Source organism: Scyliorhinus torazame, chromosome 4, assembly GCF_047496885.1.
Source record: "Scyliorhinus torazame isolate Kashiwa2021f chromosome 4, sScyTor2.1, whole genome shotgun sequence".
Taxonomy (NCBI): Eukaryota; Metazoa; Chordata; class Chondrichthyes; order Carcharhiniformes; family Scyliorhinidae; genus Scyliorhinus; species Scyliorhinus torazame.
Genome location: NC_092710.1, coordinates 196,802,054 through 196,823,493, shown reverse-complemented (window position 1 = coordinate 196,823,493; position 21,440 = coordinate 196,802,054). Strand labels below are relative to the sequence as shown.

The window sequence follows — 21,440 nt, the reverse complement described above, 5'->3', positions numbered from 1 at the left end:
ATTCAATCATGGCTGATTTCAACTCCATTTACCCGCTCTCTCTCCATAGCCCTTAATTCCTCAAGAATTTCTGTTGGATATGATTTACTGGTTTTCAATTCCATGTTTATTCTCTATGTATATTTGGTAGTAAATTGCAAGTTTTATGCTCACCTCTGTAGGTCTTGGGAGATTTCGCTGTACTGATTGATGTCTCTTTTTTAACTCCCTCTCACGTTCAGCATCCTTCATCGCCTGAAAAGGAAATAATGAAAAATCTGAATCTTGCAAACATAAGTTTGGCTCTAAAAGCCAAATGCATGTTAAAAATGCTGCACTGTTCCACTGAGCCATCATTAATAAAGAACAGATCTGTTTCTAAAATTCACATGATTCAGTAAATTCAAGTATGATGCATTATACGTTCACAGGGAAGAACTCTGAAAAGTCTATTTTGGTAGAGCTGTTGAAGAAGCTTACTTGTCTACGTGATTCCAAATCAGCAGCATCTTCGATGAAATTATCTTCTGTCTCCTGTTCCTCAAGCTCTCGCTCTGCATTCTCTGGGAGCACAATTTCAAAGTCATTCTTTGGTGTCGGAAGGTTCAACAGTCCCATTCGCAGTTGCTCTCGGTGCTCTCTTTCCTAAAAGTAAAATTAAGTACGAGTGTTGGGGTAAGATTAGAAAAATCAAGTGACAACACGAACAGTGTAGGCTTGATAAAATATTAATGCTGGAGTTCAATACTGTATCTTTAATATCATGAAGACTTGTAAAAACAATTATTTACATCATGGCCTTGATGGAAATCGGACTACGAGCGATGATACCTTTCCACTAAATGAAGCTTCCTTATCTACCTATACCTTCCGACGCGGCCCAGTGACACAGTGGCTCTTATTACCAATTCACATTTGGTCTGTCTCTTACTTCTGTGGCTTGTATTCATCCTTTGGGATTCTCAGCTTTGTTCCACTCTTCCAGCCTCACTTATAAACTTTGTTCTCTTCCACTCCAAGTACAGTTGGGGCAGCACGGTAGCACAAGTGGATAGCACTGTGGCTTCACAGCACTAGGGTCCCAGGTTCAACTCCCTGCTGGGTCGCTGTCTGTGCGGAGTCTGCACGTTCTCCCTTTGTCTGCGTGGGTTTCCTCCGGCTGCTCCGGTTTCCTCCCACAGTCCAAAGACATGCAGTTAGGTGGATTGGCCGTGATAAATTGCCCTTAGTGACCTAAAAGGTTAGGAGGGGTTATTGGGTGGAAGTGAAGGCTTAAGTGGGTCGGTGCAGACTCGATGGGCCGAATGGCCTCCTTCCGCACTGTATGTTCTATGTACACCAAAGAGTTTCTCACCAAGCTATCTTCACTGCTTTCCTACCTCCGCTTCTACTCCAAGCAACTTCTCATCCTTGGTGATTTCAACCTCCATCTCAATTCATCATGCTCCCTCTGCTGAGATCATTGCCCTCCTATCCTTAATCTCTTTCCATTTAACATCCCTAATCCATATTCCTTGAATTTGCCATCTTGTGTAAACTGAGCATTCAGTGTCTCAATCACGGGTAAAACAATCTATGACCACAACCTATGCCATTGATGTCTTAGATCCCATTAAAACCATAACTCTGTCATACCCTGGTCATTCCTCCAGTGCAGCCATTACCATCACTCTCCAAGTCCAAGGAACGCACACATGAAAGCGTGTGGCAGACAATTAGTTTTGCTATTCACACCATGTATGGCTGAACTAAATAAAGCACAATCAGATCCTGCTTTCTTTTGGCAAGTCTGCTCTATTCTTGGAATGCACAGATAGCCTTGACTTCTTTTATCTTTGGCAAACTGTCTTCTTAAATTCCTCTCCTGTCTCTTCCATCATCATCAGTAAGAAGTTATTTCTTTGCCACTAAAACTGAAGCCACTCATCAGCTGCTACTCTCCCTTCCACAACCTAATCAGGCCAAACCTCCTTTAATGCGATCACTGAGACATCGATCATGATTTTCAGCGTTCCAAAATTCTGCAGATATCAAAGGTTGCAACAGAAAAATATTTGCCACTTGAAATTTATTGCCATTTTAGCTATTACACAGAATATACAGCAAAGGAGATGGTTATGCAGCTCGTTCATGACCGCTAATACCGTTGCTACACATTGGTTGCATTACATCCACCAGTGACAACAATGAACCACACTGGGGTATTAGTTCAAAAGAACTTGCCAAATCAACATGCTAAATAATGATCAAAACAATTCAGTACCAAATGATATCCCCTACAAAGATTTACTTGACAGCTCATGTACCCTTATATAATATTGTAACTTTAAGCCAATAAGTTAAATGCAACGCACATAAAATCAAGTCAAGCTTTCTCTTTTGTTCTGGATAAGTTAGTCACCTCGGGACTAAAACGATTTAGCAATGCTGGCGACAGAAGTTTCACTGATTGGAATTAATTAATTACCCTTTTTAACTTCTCTTCTGCTTTAATGCAGAGCAAAATATTACCATTTAGTCTGTACTTACAGCCTTTAAAGTAAAGGTTATTGTACTCAAATTAAAATAAATTCAAACTATAGCTCATATTCAATTAAAAACAAATTGAAAGGATTAAATTAGAATATTGCTATTGATATTGCATAATGCATGAGGACATCAAGGGATTTTAGTGTTAAGGCAAATACTTAAATCAGATTACTCATTGTGTACATTGCGCACTAATATAAATGTACACTTTTTTACTGACTAAAGATTAATTCCAGAAATAACCCTGGTGTCTTACCAATTGTTTAGTGCATGCAGGATCATTATAATCCACCATTTCCTCTCCTGGATTGATATTCAATTTGTCTCGTAAAGGAGTCCTTCCTGGGGTCACTGCAACACCAGGTTTAGGTGTCATTCCACTTCGTGGAGTTAAACCATCACTGTCTTGTGTTGGAGTCCTAAACATTGTAAAATAAAATAATTTTTTCTTATTAAACGTAAGAACTTCTCTCCTCCAAATAGTCATATAAATGCTGAAAAGGTGATAAATGAAATGCAACTTAAAAACGCAGTTAGGATGTTGTTGGCTAGAATCACACCCCTCCACCTTTCTATTTTAAATGCTTTTTTTTCTTTCTTACTAGATGTTCTTTGTCCCCACCGTCCTGGCAAGAAAGGATACATTTGGCTCAGTTGGCTTGACCGGAAACAATGTCATCCAGACCTCACTGATGATCTATCTGGCTTAACGTTTGTACTGAGTTTTCAACATAAATAACAGTGAGAGGGTGAATGGTAGTTTCTTTTTTCAAGAGTGAACTCGGGGTGCTCTATAGTCTCGGTGTTATACATCATCTAAAAGCTACAAATGTCACTAAATAAAGTTTAATAAAGAGAGGAAATATTACACAAGTTAAATTAAGCAATAACCCATATCAATCATTTCAGTTGTTCCTTGTAAAAAATATAGTTTTACTCAATACTATCTACTTTTCAATCCAAAACTGATTGACGTGGTATCAAATTTCTGCAGTAAAGAGCAATGTTTACCTGAAAGGTGTAGCAAGCACAGTATTTGGTGTCTGAACCACCTGTCTCTGTGGGGTTACTCCAGAGAAATCACTTTCATGGAGAGGGGTGTTCAATCCACCTTTCAGAGGTGTATCAACATTTGTCAGTGCCATCAAATTTTGAGCTTCCTACACAATGAAGAAAACAGAAAAGGCCAATTGACAGATCTCTAATTTTTCGTTTACTGCCTTACCCATATCACCTATTACCGACAAGCCTATTTCTAGCATTCTGTCAATCCTACTTTGAACCAGAGCAGATCCCTGTCGAATTGCCTCAAATTCATACCATTCGAAGAGCTTGATAACTCCCTTCAATGGTTCACCAAAGAACTAGAGCAAAGCTGAGGTCTTACCTGTCCTTTGCTACCTTATAGTATTCAATAAGAAGCCCCCTGATCTGGCTGATAACTTGGAATGTGAGAGGCCTGAACGGGCCAGTCAGGAGGGCCCGGGTGTTCACGCACCTGAAGGGACTGAAGGCAGATGTGGTTATGCTCCAGGAGATGCCTTTGAAGGTGGTTGATCAGGTTAGGCTGAGAAAGGGGTGGGTAGGGCAGGTTTTCCACTCGGGGTTGGACGTGAAGAATAGAGGGGTGGTGATTTTGGTGGGGAAGCGGGTGTCGTTTGAGGTGCTGAACATCGTGGCAGATAACGGAGGTCGGTACGTGATGGTGAGTGGTAAGTTGCAGGGGGTGCGGGTGGTATTAGTGAATGTATATGCTCCGAATTGGGATGATGCCGGATTCATGAGGCGCATGCTGGGTCGGATTCCGGACCTGGAGGCAGGGAGCCTGATAATGGGGGGACGACGACGGGGGACGGGACTTCACGGGGGGGGTGGGACTTCAACACGATGTTGGACCCAGCACTGGACCGCTCTAGGTCCAGGACGGGTAAGAGGCCGGCGGCGACCAAGGTGCTTAGGGGGTTTATGGACCAGATGGGAGAAGTGGACCCATGGAGGTTTGCCAGGCCGAGGGGCAGGGAATTTTCCTTTTATACCCACGTCCATAAAGCCTACTCCCGGATAGATTTTTTCATTATGAGTAGGGCGCTAATCCCGAGAGTGGAGGGCACGGAATATTCGGCCATAGCTATTTCAGACCATGTCCCGCATTGGGTGGAGCTGGAGTTGGTGGAGGAGAGAGACCAGCGCCCGCTGTGGCGCCTTGATGTGGGGCTGTTGGCGGATGAGATGGTGTGCGGGCGGATTCGGGGGTGTATTGAAAGATACTTAGAGGCCAATGACAATGGGGAGGTGCAGGTGGGGGTAGTCTGGGAGGCGCTGAAGGTGGTGGTCAGGGGAGAGCTAATCTCCACTAGGGCCCATAAGGAGAGGAGAGAGGGGGAGAGATTGGTGGGGGAGATATTAAGGGTGCATAGGAGCTATGCAGAGGCCCCCGAGGAGGGACTACTTAAGGAGCGACGAAGCCTCCAGACCGAATTCGACTTGTTGACTACCAGGAAGGCAGAGGTGCAGTGGAGGAAAGCGCAAGGGGCAGTGTACGAGTATGGGGAGAAGGCGAGCCGGATGCTGGCACATCAGCTCCCTAAGCGGGAGGCAGCGAGGGAGATTGGTGGAGTGAGGGATAAAGGGGGGAACATGGTGCCGAGTGCAGTGGGAATAAATGGGGCATTCAGGGACTTTTATGAGGAGCTGTATAGGTCTGAGCCCCCGACGGGGAGGGGGGGATGCGGCGATTTTTAGATTGGCTGAGGTTCCCGAGGGTGGAGGAGGAGCAGATGGTTGGGTTGGGGGCACCGATTGGGCTGGAGAAGCTGGTCAAGGGGCTAGGGAGCATGCAGGCAGGGAAGGCACCGGGGTCGGATGGGTTCCCAGTAGAATTCTATCGGAAGTACATGGACTTGTTGGGCCCACTGCGGACTTTCAATGAGACGAGGGGGTGGGGGGCCCTGCCCCCGACAATGTCCAGGGCACTGATCTCGCTGATCTTGAAGCGGGACAAGGACCCATTAGAGTGTGGGTCGTACAGGCCGATCTCGCTCCACAATGTCGACGCGAAGTTGCTGGCGAATTCTTGTAGCTACAAGAATTGAGGACTGTGTCCCGGGGGTGATTCACGAGGACCAGACGGGATTTGTGAAGGGTAGGCAGTTGAACAGCAATGTGCGGAGGCTCCTTAATGTAATTATGATGCCTTCAGTGGAGGGGGAAGCGGAGGTAGTGGCGGCTAAGGGCGCGGAGAAGGCCTTCGATCGGGTGGAGTGGGAGTATCTATGGGAAGTGCTGCAGAGGTTTGGGTTAGGGGAGAGGTTCATCAGGTGGGTTTGGCTACTTTATAAAGCCCCGGTGGCGAGCATGGCCATGAACCGGCGGAGGTTGGAGTACTTTCGGCTGTACCGGGGGACAAGGCAGGGGTATCCCCTGTCCCCCTGGTTGTTCGCATTGGCAATTGAGCCTCTGGCCATGGCACTGAGGGAGTCCAGGAACTGGAGGGGATTGGTTCGGGGGGGGGGGGAGCGAGAGGAACACCGGGTGTCGCTGTATGCCGATGACCTGTTATTGTATGTGGCGGACCCAGTGGAAGGGATGCCGGAGGTAATGCGGATCCTCAGGGAGTTTGGGGACTTTTCTGGCTATATGCTTAACCTGGGGAAGAGTGAGCTCTTTGTGGTACACCCAGGGGACCAGGGAAGGGGGACAGACGAGCTTCCACTGAAGAGCGCGGAAAGGAGCTTTCGGTACCTGGGGATCCAGGTGGCTAGGAATTGGGGGGCCCTGCACAAGCTCAATTTGACACGGTTGGTGGAGCAGATGGAGGAGGAGTTCAAAAGATGGGATATGTTGCCACTCTCGTTGGCGGGTAGGGTGCAGTCGGTTGAAATGAGGTTCTTCCGAGGTTCCTCTTTGTATTCCAGTGCCTTCCCATTCTGATCCCCAAGACCGTTTTTAAGCGGGTAAGCAGGAGTATAATGGAATTTGTGTGGGCGAATAAGACCCAGAGGGTAACAAGGGTGTTTCTGGAGCGTAGCAGGGACAGAGGAGGGCTGGCGTTGCCAAATCTATGTGCGTACTACTGGACTGCTAATGTGGCGATGATCCGAAAGTGGGTAATGGAAGGAGAGGGGGCGGCGTGGAAGAGGCTGGAGCTGGCGTCCTGTGTGGGCACGAGTCTGAGGGCACTGGTGACGGCACCGTTGCCGCTCCCGCCTACAAGGTACACCACGAGTCCGATGGTGGCGACGACTCTGAAAATTTGGGGGCAGTGGAGGCAGCACGGGGGCGAGGTGGGGGCCTCGGTTTCCCCGATTCGAGAGAACCATCGGTTCATTCCGGGAAGAATGGATGGGGGGTTTCTGAGCTGGCATCGGGCAGGAATTAAAAGAATGGGGGACCTGTTTATAGATGGGATGTTCGCGAACCTTGGGGCGCTGGAGGAGAAATTTGGGCTGCCCCCCCGGAAACGCCTTCAGGTACATGCAGGTGAGGGTGTTTGTGAGATGGCAGGTGAGGGAATTCCCGCTGCTTCCAGCACGAAGGATTCAGGACAGGGTGATTTTGGGTGTATGGGTTGGAGAAGGCAAGGTCTCGGCGATCTATCAGGAGATGCAGGAAGAGGAGGAGGCCTCGGTGGAGGAACTAAAAGGCAAGTGGGAGGAGGAGCTTGGGGAGGAGATAGATGAGGGTCTGTGGGCTGATGCCCTGGGTAGGGTTAATTCTTCCTCCTCTTGCGCCAGGCTCAGCCTGAATCAATTTAAAGTTGTTCACAGGGTGCATATGACAGGGGCGAGGTTGAGTAGGTTTTTTGGGGTAGAGGACAGGTGTGTGAGGTGCTCGGGGAGCCCGGCAAATCACGCCCATATATTCTAGGCGTGCCCGGCGCTGGAGGGTTTTGGAGGGGCTTTGCGAGGACTATGTCCAAGGTGGTGAACACCCGGGTAAAGCCGAGCTGGGGGTTAGCATTATTTGGGGTATCGGACGAGCCGGGAGTGCAGGAGGCGAAAGAGGCCGGTATTCTGGCCTTTGCGTCCCTGATAGCCCGGCGGAGGATTCTGCTACTGTGGAGGGATGCGAAGCGCCCAAGCGTAGAAGCTTGGATTAATGACATGGCAGGGTTCATTAAATTGGAGAGGGTAAAGTTTGCCTTGCGTTGATCCGTGCAAGGGTTCCTCAGGCAGTGGCAACCGTTCCAAGACTTTCTGGCGGAACGTTAGGAGGAGGTCAGCAGCAGCTGCAACCCCGGGAGGGGGGGGGGGGGCGGGGGGTCTCCGGGTATGTTTTTATTTTGTTTTGTGGGGGGTTCTTTCTGTGTGTTTTCTTTTTTTTTCTTTCTGTAAGGTGGGGGGAGGGTTTGTTGAAAATTTGTTAAAATTGAATAAAAAAATATTTTTTAAAATATAGTATTCAATAAGCCTAAATAGCAATCAAAGTGCATAATTCTATGTTTTGATTTGCCTGGTTTAGCTCAGACAGCAGCTGGCAAAGTTCAAACCCAGGTTCAATTCCCAAAATGGGCCAAGTTAGCTGATTTCAACCAATACAGCATTAGAGATGCCACTACTGACCTCACTGCTGCTGGTTTAAAGGAAGCAAATCTAAGCTACCTTTGCCAATGATTCTATCTAATGGTTTCTGATGGAAGTGCTCAGGTGTGAACATTAGATATAGAATTAACCTGACTCAGTTGTGGTATTGTGTAGCCCAGTAGTCTACAGTCAAGGTTCACGTGAACAATGGGTATTTAAGCAAGATACCAAGTATTGGAAGCTGTGGAACTGTTTAGCAAGGAGTAAACAGCAAAAGGAAACAGAATTACATTTGGTGGAAACAAGTCTTAAATGTAATTGAAGGCATTCAAGTCTCCAGCACTAAACAACTTAAAAGCACCACTACAATTACTTGCTTGTATTAAAAAAATACATTATCCAAACTTTAGGCTATAACTGTCTAGCTTCAGGGAAGAAAACAAAATTAACATTCACAAAACTGTCAAATTGTAACAGTTGATATGAGGGAATAAAGAACTCCACACGTTACCAAGATAACGTGTCTTGCCCACAAAGAACGGACAAATTTACAAATAGCATTTTCTACCCCTAAGAATTCAAGAACATTACAGTGATCACTGTATAGTGGGAGAAATATTTGCAAGAGAGCTCCACATAATGACAATGTATGATTGGTTCTGATGCAAAATGTGCACTAGATAAGCTTAAAATGGCTTGTTTACCTGGAGAATCCGATCTTGGGCTGCGGGAGTGCGTGCAGTTCTCAAACTCAAACCAGTGTTGGCAATGCTATATTCAGAAATGAGAGCATTGGATGCAGAGTTTGGCATTCCAGATTCTTCGACTGTCTGGCAGGCTATCTCACTAGCCTGACCAATTTTGACTACTTCTTCGAGTTCAGCATCAGAGATCTTAAGGAAACACAAATATTTTAAAAATCTGATAACAAAGATTCAATTCCTTTACTGTGATGAGACTTACAGGTTCTATTCAAAATATAACTCTTAAATTTACATCTGAAACCTGTTGGACGATATTTACCCAACCATAGAACACAGCAAAGAGTGACAAAATAACAAATGTATTATGATGCCTGATATTTCATATCTAATGGTTCTCGGCTTGTGGCTTACATCAAAGGGTACAAGATAGATAATTACACTAAAAGAGAGGCAGTGCCATCGCAGATTGAGTGAGTACACTATAAATGGTAATGAAACAATGACACCACAAAGCAGAGGGAGAGGCAGTATGGAGCTATCACACATAAAACTGCAAGGACCACTTCAAATGGGTAAATCTGTTGAGTGATTGCAATGTATTTGCATGAGATTCAATAAACATGGATTTCCTGTATTGAGTGGATGATGAGGAAACAGCCGCTGCTGATGGTTAAACACTCAACACATAATAATAATAATCTTTATTTGTGTCACAAGTAGGCTTACATTAGCACTGCAATGAAGTTACTGTGAAAATCCCCTAGTCACCACACTACGGCACCTGTTTGGGTACACTGAGGGATAATTCAGAATGTCCAATTCACCTAACAAGCACGTCTTTCGGGACTTGTGGGAGGAATCCGGAGCACCCGGAGGAAACCCACGCAGACACGGGGAGAAAGTGCAAGCTTCTCACAGACAGTCGGGAATCAAACACGGGTCCCTGGCGCTGTGGAGCAACAGTGCTAACCACTGTGCCGCCCATTGTTACCATGTCAACCACTGTGCTACCGTGCCAACCACTGTGCTATCTTGCCAGGAATAAAGAAGGGGATGGGACTTATAATGTGTTGAGTAATAATTATTGCTGATTCTGACTATGGAAATATGGAAATCAATAAATTGAGGGCCAGAAGGAAATCTTAGGGCTGGTCTATTTCTTGGGCTTCACAGACCAAAACATTTTGTCAGAATGAGCTTGATTTTTAAAATATATATATATATATCAAGAACGTACTCTCACTTGTTCAGCAAATGGAGTTCCTTAAGAAAAACAGAGGCAGGAACAGTAGTCACATTTAGGGTGCAGATAAAAGTTATTTCTACATATCCTTAAAGGCCTGGTATACTAACATTATCAACTTACATCTGCAAGTGTGCAATTCAGTCATGTTGCTCTTTTGAATAATGATGCACTTTAGAGTCGCCAGGTATCAAATGATACCACCACAAGGCTTTACCGGATATCGATCAAAGGACCACACAACCAGTTAGTCAGTTCAAGTTCAAAGATGGTTTATTTACACACAAGGATTACTTCGACATGCAACACAAAACACTACAAGTTAAACTACACCTAACAACTACAATAACCTATAATTAACTTCAAAGCAACCGACTCTATGCAGATGGACAAAGGCCTTTGTCCGGGTCTTACGAGGCTGGGTGGAAGAAGTGGCTCTGTTTCTGCTGGGTTCATCCGTCTGGTAGTGATCGTTGGTCTTGAACTTGTCTGTCTGGTCGTTATGCTGCACTTGGGTTGGCATAGGCCGAATCCAAGAGAGACCGAGCCCATGGCTGTGTCTCTTCTCATCCCTCTGGGATTTCACGCTCTTTGGGGTGGCCCTTAACTTGGACCCAATAATTCGACAGGCTTCGATCACTGCCTTTGATTTTGGCCAATAAAGGGGCGGGTGCCTTGATGACTGGGCGTGTCCTTAGCGGTCATTGACCTTGGTTGTTTGGGCTCCCTGAGTAAAGGGAGTGGCGCCGATTAGTCTGTATCTGTATCGGTTACCTGAGTACAGTTCTTTTGTTCTGGGGAAATGGGCCATCAGAATGCAAACGAGCGAGGGTTTCGATCGCGTCTAGCTATCAGGGTTGCAAATACACACAAGCTCTGAGTCTGTCTGAGTCCTGGGTTGGCCATAATTCCCATGGTCCTTTGCAGGTGGCCATCTGAGATGGCTGCATTCCGTCCTCTTGATCCTGAACGCAAAGCGTGGTGGATCACACTGTTGATCCCTTAGAGCCATAGAGGTCTACAGCATGAAAACAGGCCCTTCGGCCCAACTTGTCCAAGCCGCCCTGTTTTTACCACTAAGCTAGTCCCAATTGCCCGCATTGTGTCCACTGGCTTTGGCAGCAGTAATTGGACAGGCAATTGTCCATCCCTGGTGTGCCGGTTACCCTTGATCACGGACAGGTTCTACACTACTCTGTCCTATGTTTTTGGAGCATTTCCCTGACATTTTTATTAACACATCATACATTCATAATTTCTAATGGGTCACTATAAACATTTCACTATTACACATTTAGCTTAATCGCAAAAGGGGACATCTAACTATCACTATCTAAGCTACTCTCATGCTGCTGGCAAATATCAAAATGAACTTATGTACAGTACAAAATTTCAAAACAGCAGCATCACATTTTTATTTAATCTATCAAAATTACAGAGGTATACGGTCTTTATTGTTATCAGCGATTACAGTGTTTGTTGAGTTGGGTGAATTCCAAAGGGGGATGGAGTCTATATATCGAGGAGCGGGAGGCTCTTTTTCACCAATTGCGGAGTATAAGTGTCTCAATGACACTGCATGTTATTGCAATTACCAGAAGGGCCTCTACTGTGTATGAAAGGGGGTACCATTTGGCAATGCTTTCGTACCAAGTGGAGGTTTCAGTGTCTATCTCTATGTGTGGTGTGCTGTCTGGGCTAGGAGTGTCATGTTGTGTGGTGGTGTTCGGGGCTGGTGATGTGTGAGATACAGAGGCTTGTAACGCGCGCAGTTGTAGGAGTCCAGCAATGATCACAATGTAGGTCATCAGTCCTTTCTTCATCTTGTCTTCTGTCTTCCGTTTTCCGTATATTCCTGGGGGTGCAAGCATAATATGTTATTATCTGCGGTTAATATCATGTTTATTTGTCTTTCTCTCCTTACCTTCAATTACCCATTAGAATCGTCACCATGTGTGACTCCCTCATTTTTTTATTTGAAATAACATTGAGAGACAAGACATTGCCAAAAAAATGTCTTTGTAAGTGCAGAGATTCTCGCAGCTGGTGGTCGATGCGGGGAGTGGGCGGACAACTTCTCCACCCAGTCTTTCCTTTACTGCAACCAGTGATGGCTGAGGCTCATCTTAACGAGCCGCATTTTAGGGTGGCCAGTTTTATCGAGTTTCGTCGTCCCAGTGTCCAGAGGTAATTCACGTGTAGCAGCATATGTGGCAACCAAGTGTGTCAAACGTGTAAATAGCAGGTGGGGAACGACTAGAGGGTCGCGGAAGGTAAAGGGAGGAGTGTACAGACTGTGGCAAAGGGCATTCTTTAAACCACAATAAAAGAGCAGATAAGGGGAAACTAAGACCTGCCAAAGACAGTGAAAAGTGTAAAGAACCATTCCAGAGTACTCGAAGTGACGGGAACATGAGGTGCGTGTGGACCGTGGCAGGGCAAGAATGTGTGGAATCCCCGGGTAGGGCGGTGATCAGTGCCGTTGCTCCACTACCCGAGCTTAACTGACCGGATGCATTTGGGGTCCTCAGGCAGGGCGGGGATTAGTGCAGTTATTTTCTACCTGGGTGACCTAAACGAGCGGAAAGAATTTGTAACACATGTGAGATCCAACAATTGTTCCTTTAATGGCCATTGGTCAGTAAATGGTGTCGGAAGAGTAACTATGACTGTATCAAGAAATTGGGTGTGAGGCCGACATTAATTAAAACCATGTAACAAGAAGAACGAAGAAAAATAAAAAGGCGGGCAGGCTCCATCAGGAAGTAGGACACCGTAATTCTTATGCGGCTCCTTTTTCTCATCATCTGGACACCTCCGGGTTCCGTATCAAAAAGCGTTGCAAAAGGATTACCATAACGGGAGTCAGAATCTAAATCATCACCATCTCCCGGTTGCCAGACTTGTGTCTGCCGTTTTTGTGCCGTGGCCGCGTGGGCCGTCGTGGAATCCGAATCGTCATGTCCTACCAGTCTACAAGAGTTGTCGCGGTGCCAAAAAGGGGTTAGTTTGTCATGAGGTGTAGGGGCGGTGGCAGTGAAGGGCAAGTTACTGTTGTCGAGCGGTGGCAGTGGCTCTGGTTGTGGCAGTGGAAGGGCGTATAGGGGGCCAAACATGTCTTGGTCGTGGTTCCTGGGGCTGGAGTGACTGGGGCTGGGGAGGTTGGACCAGTGGTCATGGTCAATACGGGAAGGCTGGCGCTATCGTCTGAATCAAGCTCAAGGTGGAAAGTCGTACTTGTGGGCGGAGACAAGGTCGGGTCTGTTGGCATGGACGTGCTGTCATGGCTGGGGGAGGGTTGGACTAGGTTGTCGATGGGCGGGGCAGAATCGTCTGATATTGCCAGGGAGATGTGGTGGGAGTGGCGAATTTGGCTTCCATAGACTTTGAGCTGGTTGATGTGGAACCAACCAGTTTTACCTTTAGGGTACGTTATCTTGTACACAAAGAGGCTTACTTTGTCCTAAATGGAGTAGGGTCCTGCAAATTTAGGGGAGAGGAACGAACTGGGATTGTACAGGGAAACCATCACTTGCTGACAGACTGTATACTCTACGGGGTGGACTGTTTTATCAAAGCAGGCCTTACTCTGCTTTTTCTTAGCGCCTAGTCGGACAGCTGCAGTGAGCTGTGCTGCTTTAATATTTTCCATGACTTGTTGGACTGCTTTTTCATGGGTGAGGGCGGTGACTGTAAGGCTTGCCAAATCGAGACCTAATAAATATTCAGTTCCTTTCACGGGCCATCCGGCAATGAGAGTGTGGGGGGCGAAACCTGTGGAACTGGATACTGTGTTCCTAATAAACATAAGGGCGAATGGGAGGACTGTGTCCCATGTGGTGTTATGCTGTTGCACCATTTTTCTAATAATCGCTTTCAAGGTGTGATTCATTCGTTCAACAATGCCGCTGGATTGGGGGTGATACGCTATGTGAAATTTTTGCTTGATTCCAAAAATCGTTAGGACATTTTGCATTACTCTGCCGGTGAAATGGGAACCTTTGTCTGACTCAATGCTGCGGGGAAGACCCCAGCATGTAAATATTGTTGGGTCAAAATCTTGGCTGTGGCTTTCGCTGTGTTCGTCCGGGAGGGAAATACTTCTACCCATTTTGTAAAGGTGTCGATTACTACTAATACATATTTAAAACCATTTCTGCAGGGGGTGAGGGGACCAATGTAGTTGAGCTGTAAATTTGTCCATGGGCCATTAACAGGTCGGGTGTGCCTCAATTGTCCTTTCTTGGAGTACCTTTCAGGATTGTCCTGTGCACAGATTAAACAATTCTCAACATAATGCGTGACGTCTGCTTTTAAATCGGGCCACCAGCACAAAGGTCTTAAATGGCAATGGTATTATCTATCCCCTGATGTCCATGTCCGTCATGAAACTGGCAAATTATCTGGTTTCTGTCCTGGGTGAAGACCACATAAATTCTATTTTTCAAAACTATACCGTCCTGTACCGTCAGAGAGTCCTTGAATTTGTCGTAGGGGGCTGGGAAGTTACCGTCTAAAACTTGCTTAAGAGGAGCATCTGCCTTTTGGGCCTGGGATAGATCCTCGATATTGGTCTGAGAAACCTGGACTGCGTGTATCGGTTCACTTTCGGGGGGGTTGTCAAAAGTATCCGTGTGGTGATCCTGACTTGGCTAAGACGTCACGGCTGCCTTTACGTTACCGGGTGGGGAGGAACGATGATGGCTTCTCACTTTGATTATGCCATATGTGCAGCCTTTTGCAGTCTTAAGGATATGCTTCAACAACTGGGCTGAGGGTAGGGGTTTACTATCAGCGGATACGAATCCTTGAGATTCCCACAGGGGCAGGAATTCTGTCAAACTATTGCAGACATATAAACTGTCCGAATGTATGTCCGCTGGGGTTGGAAAGGAATCTGGGTGCTGCACTACATATGCTACAGCTGCTAATTCGGCTGCTTGTGATCCTAGGTGGCTGGGCAATTTTAAAGATATTTCCTCTAATGCACGTCCCTGTGCGTCTTCCACATAAATTCCACAACCAGTTATTCTCTTTCCATTTTCTATGGTGGAGGAACCGTCTACATAAATCTTTAAAGCGTTGTCCGTGTTCTGGGGATTCTGTGTTCTGATGCCTGCTCGTGTGTGTAGTGACTTCGGAATAAAGGGTCCTGTGTGGTGTTTGCTGCAATGATCTGGCACTCATGTGGGGTTCCTGCATACTGAAGGTTGTCAGATAAAAATGTGAGAGTCTTTGTACGTTTAACTGTAATGTCCCTTCCTTGTAACAACAATGTTCAGCGAGCTGCTCTATTCTGGCTGACTGAACCGTCCTTTAACCCACCATCTAACAATAGCTGTGTTGGGGTGTGCTCGGTTAAAATCGTTACTGGGTTAAGGCCGGTGATATATGCAAAATACTGCACTGCCCAAAAGACTGCAAGCAGGTGCCGTTCGCAGGCTGAAAATCCTTGCTCTATGGGATCCAAAATTCATGAGGCATAGGCTACTGGTCCTAATCGGTCATGTCTTTCCTGGAGGAGTACTGCTGAGAGGGTTCGGTCGGTGGTCGCTACTTCTATGGCGTAGGGAGTGTGTGGGTCTGGAACTTGCAAAGCGGGGGCTGTGCCTAGGGTGCATTTTAATTCATCAATGGCGTCTGTGTGCTGAGGAAGCCATTCCCATGGGGCGTTCTTTTTTAGGAGCTCTGAGAGTGGGGCTGCTTTTGTGGCAAAACCATCTCTATGGTTCCTACAATACCCAACTAATCCTAAGAATGGCCAGAGTGCAGTGACATTGTGGGGCAGGGGCAATTTAACTATTGATTCAATCTGTTTCTGTTCGATCTCTCTCTTCCAGTGGGTGATGATGGTGCCTAAATAAAGGAACTTTTCTTTTAGGATTTGGGCTTTTTTCGGGTTAGCCTTGCATCCAATTGATAGTAAGAGATCTAGCAATTCTGAAAGAAGCTTAACATGCTCTTCCTTTGTGTCCGTCTGTAGGAGTAAGTTGTCCACATACTGAATAAGGCATTCAGGGCGGGAAAATTTGGAAAGTCCGTTGGCCAATTGTCGGTGGAAAATGGAGGGGGAGTTGTGGAATCCTTGCGGGAGGCATGTCCTCGTATACTGCTGCCATTGAAATGTGAACGCGAACTTGTATTGACAGGCCTTATCTAAGGGAATGGACCAGAAGCCATTGCTAATGTCCAGCACTGTAAAGTACTTTGCGTGTACTCCCTGTTTGAGCATGGTTTCGGGACTCGTGGCAACGGTGGGGACTGCTAATGGGGTAACCTTGTTGAGCTCTCGGTAGTCAGTGGTTCATTTCCATGAACCGTCGGGTTTCTATATGGGCCAGATTGGGGCATTGTTTGTTGAGGCTACGGGCCAAATTACTCCTTGATCTAGTAAGCTATTGATGACTTTTGAGATCTCACCCTCGGCTTGCTGTGGGGAACCGTATTGCTTCTGGGGCTTGGGATCGGGACCTGAAATTGTGACCATGCCTGGAATCTTCCCACAATCGTGTTGTGTTGGGCGAAGGATGCTTTATGTTTTCTGAGGACCTCTCTAATTGTCTGGTCTGTACTAATTGTTTGCGGATCAAACCAATAGTCTCCTACTGAGCAAATCCTATGTTCGTAGTCCCCTACTGTGAGCGTAGCGGGGGCTCTCGCTGTTTTGGCCATTTTCCATACCTATTCACGGGGTCAAAGGAAAGGTTGTGGGAGCTCAAAGTCGATTCCTAGAATGTGCTCGGCTGTTTGGGGCAAGACGACTAAAACAACGTGGTATCTGGTGTTTATGGTTCCTATCTGAATATCTACGGGGGCTGTAATGTATCCCTGCTGTACATGTCCTGTAAATCCACTAAGGGTGATCGTGTCTGTGGTGGGCCATTTGTCACGCTGAAACATTGTGGAGGAGTTTAAAGTGGTGTGGGACCCTCCTGTGTCCCAAAGGAACTCTACTGGATGTCCCCAGACTGTGCCTGTGATTACTGGTCTGCCTGATTTGTCCCAGACCCAAGTTGGGGAGTCCGAACACCGTCAATCTGTGGTGTTGATTACTGCATTATCTGTTCAGGCGCTAATGCAATGCTATGTATGGGCCTAACATTGTTCCTAGGTGGGGCATTCGATTGCTGGTGCCGTTGCTGGTTCGGGGGGTTTGTCTGCATTCGCAGGCGTAATGTCCTATGTGTCCACAATTATAGTAACCTCGTGATGCCTGTGCTCTGGGGTGCTGTCCTTCATGTCTACCCTCATTTATCCATGCTGGGTCCTGGTTAGTTCTAACTGGGTGCATATTTGCTTCTATCTGTTCCTGATCTGCCTTCCTGTGTAGGGATTGTTCCCAAGCGCTGGTAAAGCTGAGCTAACGGACGGGTCAAGGCTCATGACTATAAGCTTAACTTCCTCCGGTTCGTCTAGACCGTACATAACCGTTTGCTGTTGTACTCTCTCAAAGAAATTATGTGGGTGTGCAGTGGGTTCGAATGGTTCAATTTTGGCGCAGGCATCTCTCAATTGGGTGATGGTTAGTGGGGTGGTGTAAACGAAATCAGGCTCATCCCGATCCGATGACTTGCGCTGTGTGGTGACTGGGGTATGTGCTGCCTGTGCAGTCGGTGGTGTGGGTGCTTTCCTTTTGCGGGCCTGGAGGGCTCTATTGTGATTGTCGGTATTCTCTACATATCTATGGGTGGTTTCATTTAGTTCTTGCCAATTGGGGCCATTCTCCTCATCTAAATCTTGTCCAAAGGTATCTCTGAATCCGTTTTGCACTGACAGCAGTGACTGCAACTTCTCTATTTGTCGTCTACATTTCGCATGATCTACTGTGCTCTGTCTTTGTTCTGTAGTGGAGCTATGGAGCGCTCATACAGCTGCCTTTAAATCTGCGCATTGCCTTGTTAACTGTGCTACCTGCTGTTCTGTCTCTTCTCGTACCAAAAGTGCACGCTGTGTATCTTGGTAGGCTTTATCGTACGGGGTCTGAAAGCTGCTACGGTGAACTAAACAAGGTTGGTGTGCCCGTTTGACATCAGCCATCTCTTAATCTTTAGCTGCCAACTGTTCCCGTAGTTGCTCATTAATCTTTTCACATTCACTATAGTTTCCCTCATCTTCTCCTCTTTCTCAACTAGCCGTCTGCGGCGCGTCCTCACAACCTCCTCTGTGCCTCGCAACCTTGCCAAACAGGACTTAAGCCATCGGCTTACGAACTTTCGCTGCATTCTTCTTATGTACCTCGGTTAGGTTGTCCCACCAGGTTTGTCCTATGCCTCCTGGACCTGACTCATCATTTGAACAAAACTCGGACCGATTCTTTCCCCTTCAAATACTTCCTCAACTCTTCTTCCCATATGGGGCACACTGCTCTGCTCTGTTGGTCGCTGCGACCTCTGGTTCCTGCGGGTTCATTAGGCGTTCCATCACTTTTGTGGCCATTGCTACTATTATCTCGGTTTTCCTACCCTTAAGTACTCTGTTTTCCTACCTCAAAGTTCTTTTTTGCTCTGCTTCTAACTTCTCTTTTCCTACCGTCAATTCTGGAGAGGGGGAATAAGGCGGTGATTCGAACAGCGGGTATGGCCTAGGCTATTGTCCGGTTCACAATACTCCCGATAGTTTTACGCAAAATCTAACGGGTTTACCTTATATCCCTGTTAGTACTCATGCAGGTTAATACACAGTTCCGAATCTTAGTGACTTGATCGATACGGGCCTTACACTTGTGGTTTCTTTCACTTTTTCTCAATTGGATTTCTAATGCAAAGTTTTGTGGTTTCTCTCGGAGTGACAAATTCACTTCTAGGTCGAGTCCCGTCAGAAGTCGCCAATAACGTTGCTCTTTTTAATAATGATGCACTTTAGAGTCGCCAGGTATCAAATGATACCACCACAAGGCATTACCGGATATCGATCAAAGGACCGCACAACCAATAAGTCAGTTCAAGTTCAAAGATGGTTTATTTACACACAAGGATTACTTCGACATGCAACACAAAACACTACAAGTTAAACTACACCTAACAACTACAATGACCTATACTTAACTTCAGGGCAACCGGCTCTTATGCAGATGGTCAAGGCCTTTGTCCGGATCTTGCGTGGCTGGGTGGAAGAAGTGGCTCTGTTTCTGTTGGGCTCATCCGTCTGATAGCGATCGTTGGTCTTGAACTTGTCTGTCTGGTTGTTATGCTGCACTTGTCGGATCCAAGAGAGACTGAGCATATAGCTGTGTCTCTTCTTATCCCGCTGGGATTTCGCTCTTTGGGGCGGTCCTTAACTTGGACCCAATAATTCGACAGGCTTCGATCACGGCCTTCGATTTTGACCAATAAAGGGGCGGGTGCCTTGATGGCTGGGCATGTCCTTAGCGGTCATTGACCTTGGCTGTTTGGGCTCCCTGAGTAAAGGGAGTGGTGCCGATTAGTCTGTATCTGCATCGGTTACCTGAGTACAGTTCTTTTGTTTTGGGGAAATGGGCCATTAGAATGCAAACGAGCGGGGGTTTCGATCGCGTCTAGCTATCTGGGTTGCAAATACACACACAAGCTCTGAGTCTGTCTGAGTCCTGGGTTGGCCATAATTCCCATGGTCCTTTGCAGGTGGCCATCTGAGATGGCTAGTCAGATGGATAAATTTTGAAGGGAAATTAGTTAAATTATACAACATAAGGGAAAATGGAATTTAAACTTTGATATGATTTCCAAAAAGAGCATCAAAAGTTCTAGTTAGGGCAACTGACACTCTGATCACTAATGGTGAAGACTAAAAATTGCAAACCAGGTTCTAAAAATAGTTTCACCTTTTGACAACCAAAGCCATCCAGGGCGTAGAAGATCAACATTTTACTTGCCGCAAACAATGTGAAGTGTAGCAACAGATACAATTAACATGGAAACAGCAGCAGTTAATCTTACTCAAAAGCAGTTACCAAGTTGGGTACATACATGTGCACGACAATGTTCCTGATTTTATTTTATTGTGTGGATATTATAAGGAATAAAACACATTTTTTGTTCCAGATGAAACTAAAGTTAAATTTAAAATAGTTTTACACGTTTACAATTTGACAAATTGTTGCCACTGTAAAGTTTTTTTTGTGAAAATAAGATGTTATTAAAAGTTTGCACATAATCTTGGCTAAAATCAAATTCACATATTTTCAAACATTTAAAGTACTTGGAAAATAAGAGACATGTCCTTCGGGCTCAAAGTCAATCCATTCTCATTTTACAATGTTCTCTAAACCTGTTGCAAAATCGCAGAGCAAAAGACCAAAAAATGCACTACTCTTCAAAATAGATGATACTTTAATGAAATTTGCAAGTTAAGAAATATCAAACTTTAAGGGTGACCTGTAAATAAACTGGATCATGATGAGCACATGGTTGTTTTGTATTGTGATAGTTTTGATGTGAGCAGTTATGATGCGCCATGCTATCATAGTGCATTACAGCTATGTGCTCATGATAATCTAGTTTATTCAAATTACTGACAGATATAAGAACAATTCACCAGTTAGGGTACTTTAACAGGACATGTCAAAGCTAATGAATTAAAAGAAATAAAATATTCCATGTGTCAAACAGACAAGACCACCACCGTTCATTATATGAATATGGGAAAAGTCTGCATTGAACACACTGATTAAACTCCCACAAAATTTTTCATGCATATGAGAAGTCAAAACCAAGTGTCGGACTCAAGTGAATCAGTAATAAGATCGGGCAGCACGGTAGTTTTAGCACAATTGCTTCACAGCTCCAGGGTCCCAGGTTCGATTCCCGGCTTGGGTCACTGTCTGTGCAGAGTCTGTACGTTCTCCCCGTGTGTGCGTGAGTTTCCTCCAGGTGCTCCGGTTTCCTCCCACAGTCCAAAGATGTGCGGGTTAGGTGGATTAGCCACTTAGTGCCCAAAATTGGCACTTAATGTAAATTTTGCCCTTAGTGTCCAAAATTGCTCTCAGTGTTGGGTGGGGTTACTGCGTTATGGGGATAGTGTGGAGGTGTGGGCTTGGGTAGGGTGTTCTTTCCAAGAGCCGGTGCAGACTCGATGGGCTGAATGGCCTCCTTCTGCACTGTAAAAATTCTTTGAATAAGTGACTGGGAGAATAGTAACTTTCTATTTACTCATGTATAGTGGAAACTGCCCGTGTAAACTTGTCGTGTTATAATAACACTCCTGTAATTAATGACAAGTTGATATTAGGAAGTTTCTTAAATGTGGACATAGGAAGTTATAATAAAAAAAGTTGATGGCAGAAGCAAGCTTTTTTTTAAGTATATTACCAGTCAATGTCCCATGGCAGTGGGCAGAGAAAGTCAAATGTTCTGTTTTTTCAAAACCGTAGTAGCATTAAATGGCAAATGTATCCTTTTAAATAAGTATAGAAATCATGATTAAATGAATGTAAGTGATTGGGGTAAAGTGACATATTAAAAAGTTTTCATAAATAGCTTTGAATAA

The 21,440-nt window shown here is 45.7% G+C and overlaps 1 protein-coding gene across 1 annotated transcript in view; it reads right to left on the bottom strand.

The window, feature by feature from the left end:
* Positions 1-21,440, bottom strand: part of cdc5l (CDC5 cell division cycle 5-like (S. pombe)) — an 85,702-nt gene that overhangs the window by 23,087 nt on the left and 41,175 nt on the right. Inside the window, exons 8-12 of the mRNA XM_072499068.1 lie at positions 8,735-8,923; positions 3,520-3,668; positions 2,765-2,927; positions 460-624; positions 154-234 (exon numbers count right to left, since the gene is read on the bottom strand). Coding sequence (XP_072355169.1) covers positions 154-234; positions 460-624; positions 2,765-2,927; positions 3,520-3,668; positions 8,735-8,923 — 747 coding nt within the window. The remainder of the gene's footprint in view (positions 1-153; positions 235-459; positions 625-2,764; positions 2,928-3,519; positions 3,669-8,734; positions 8,924-21,440) is intronic.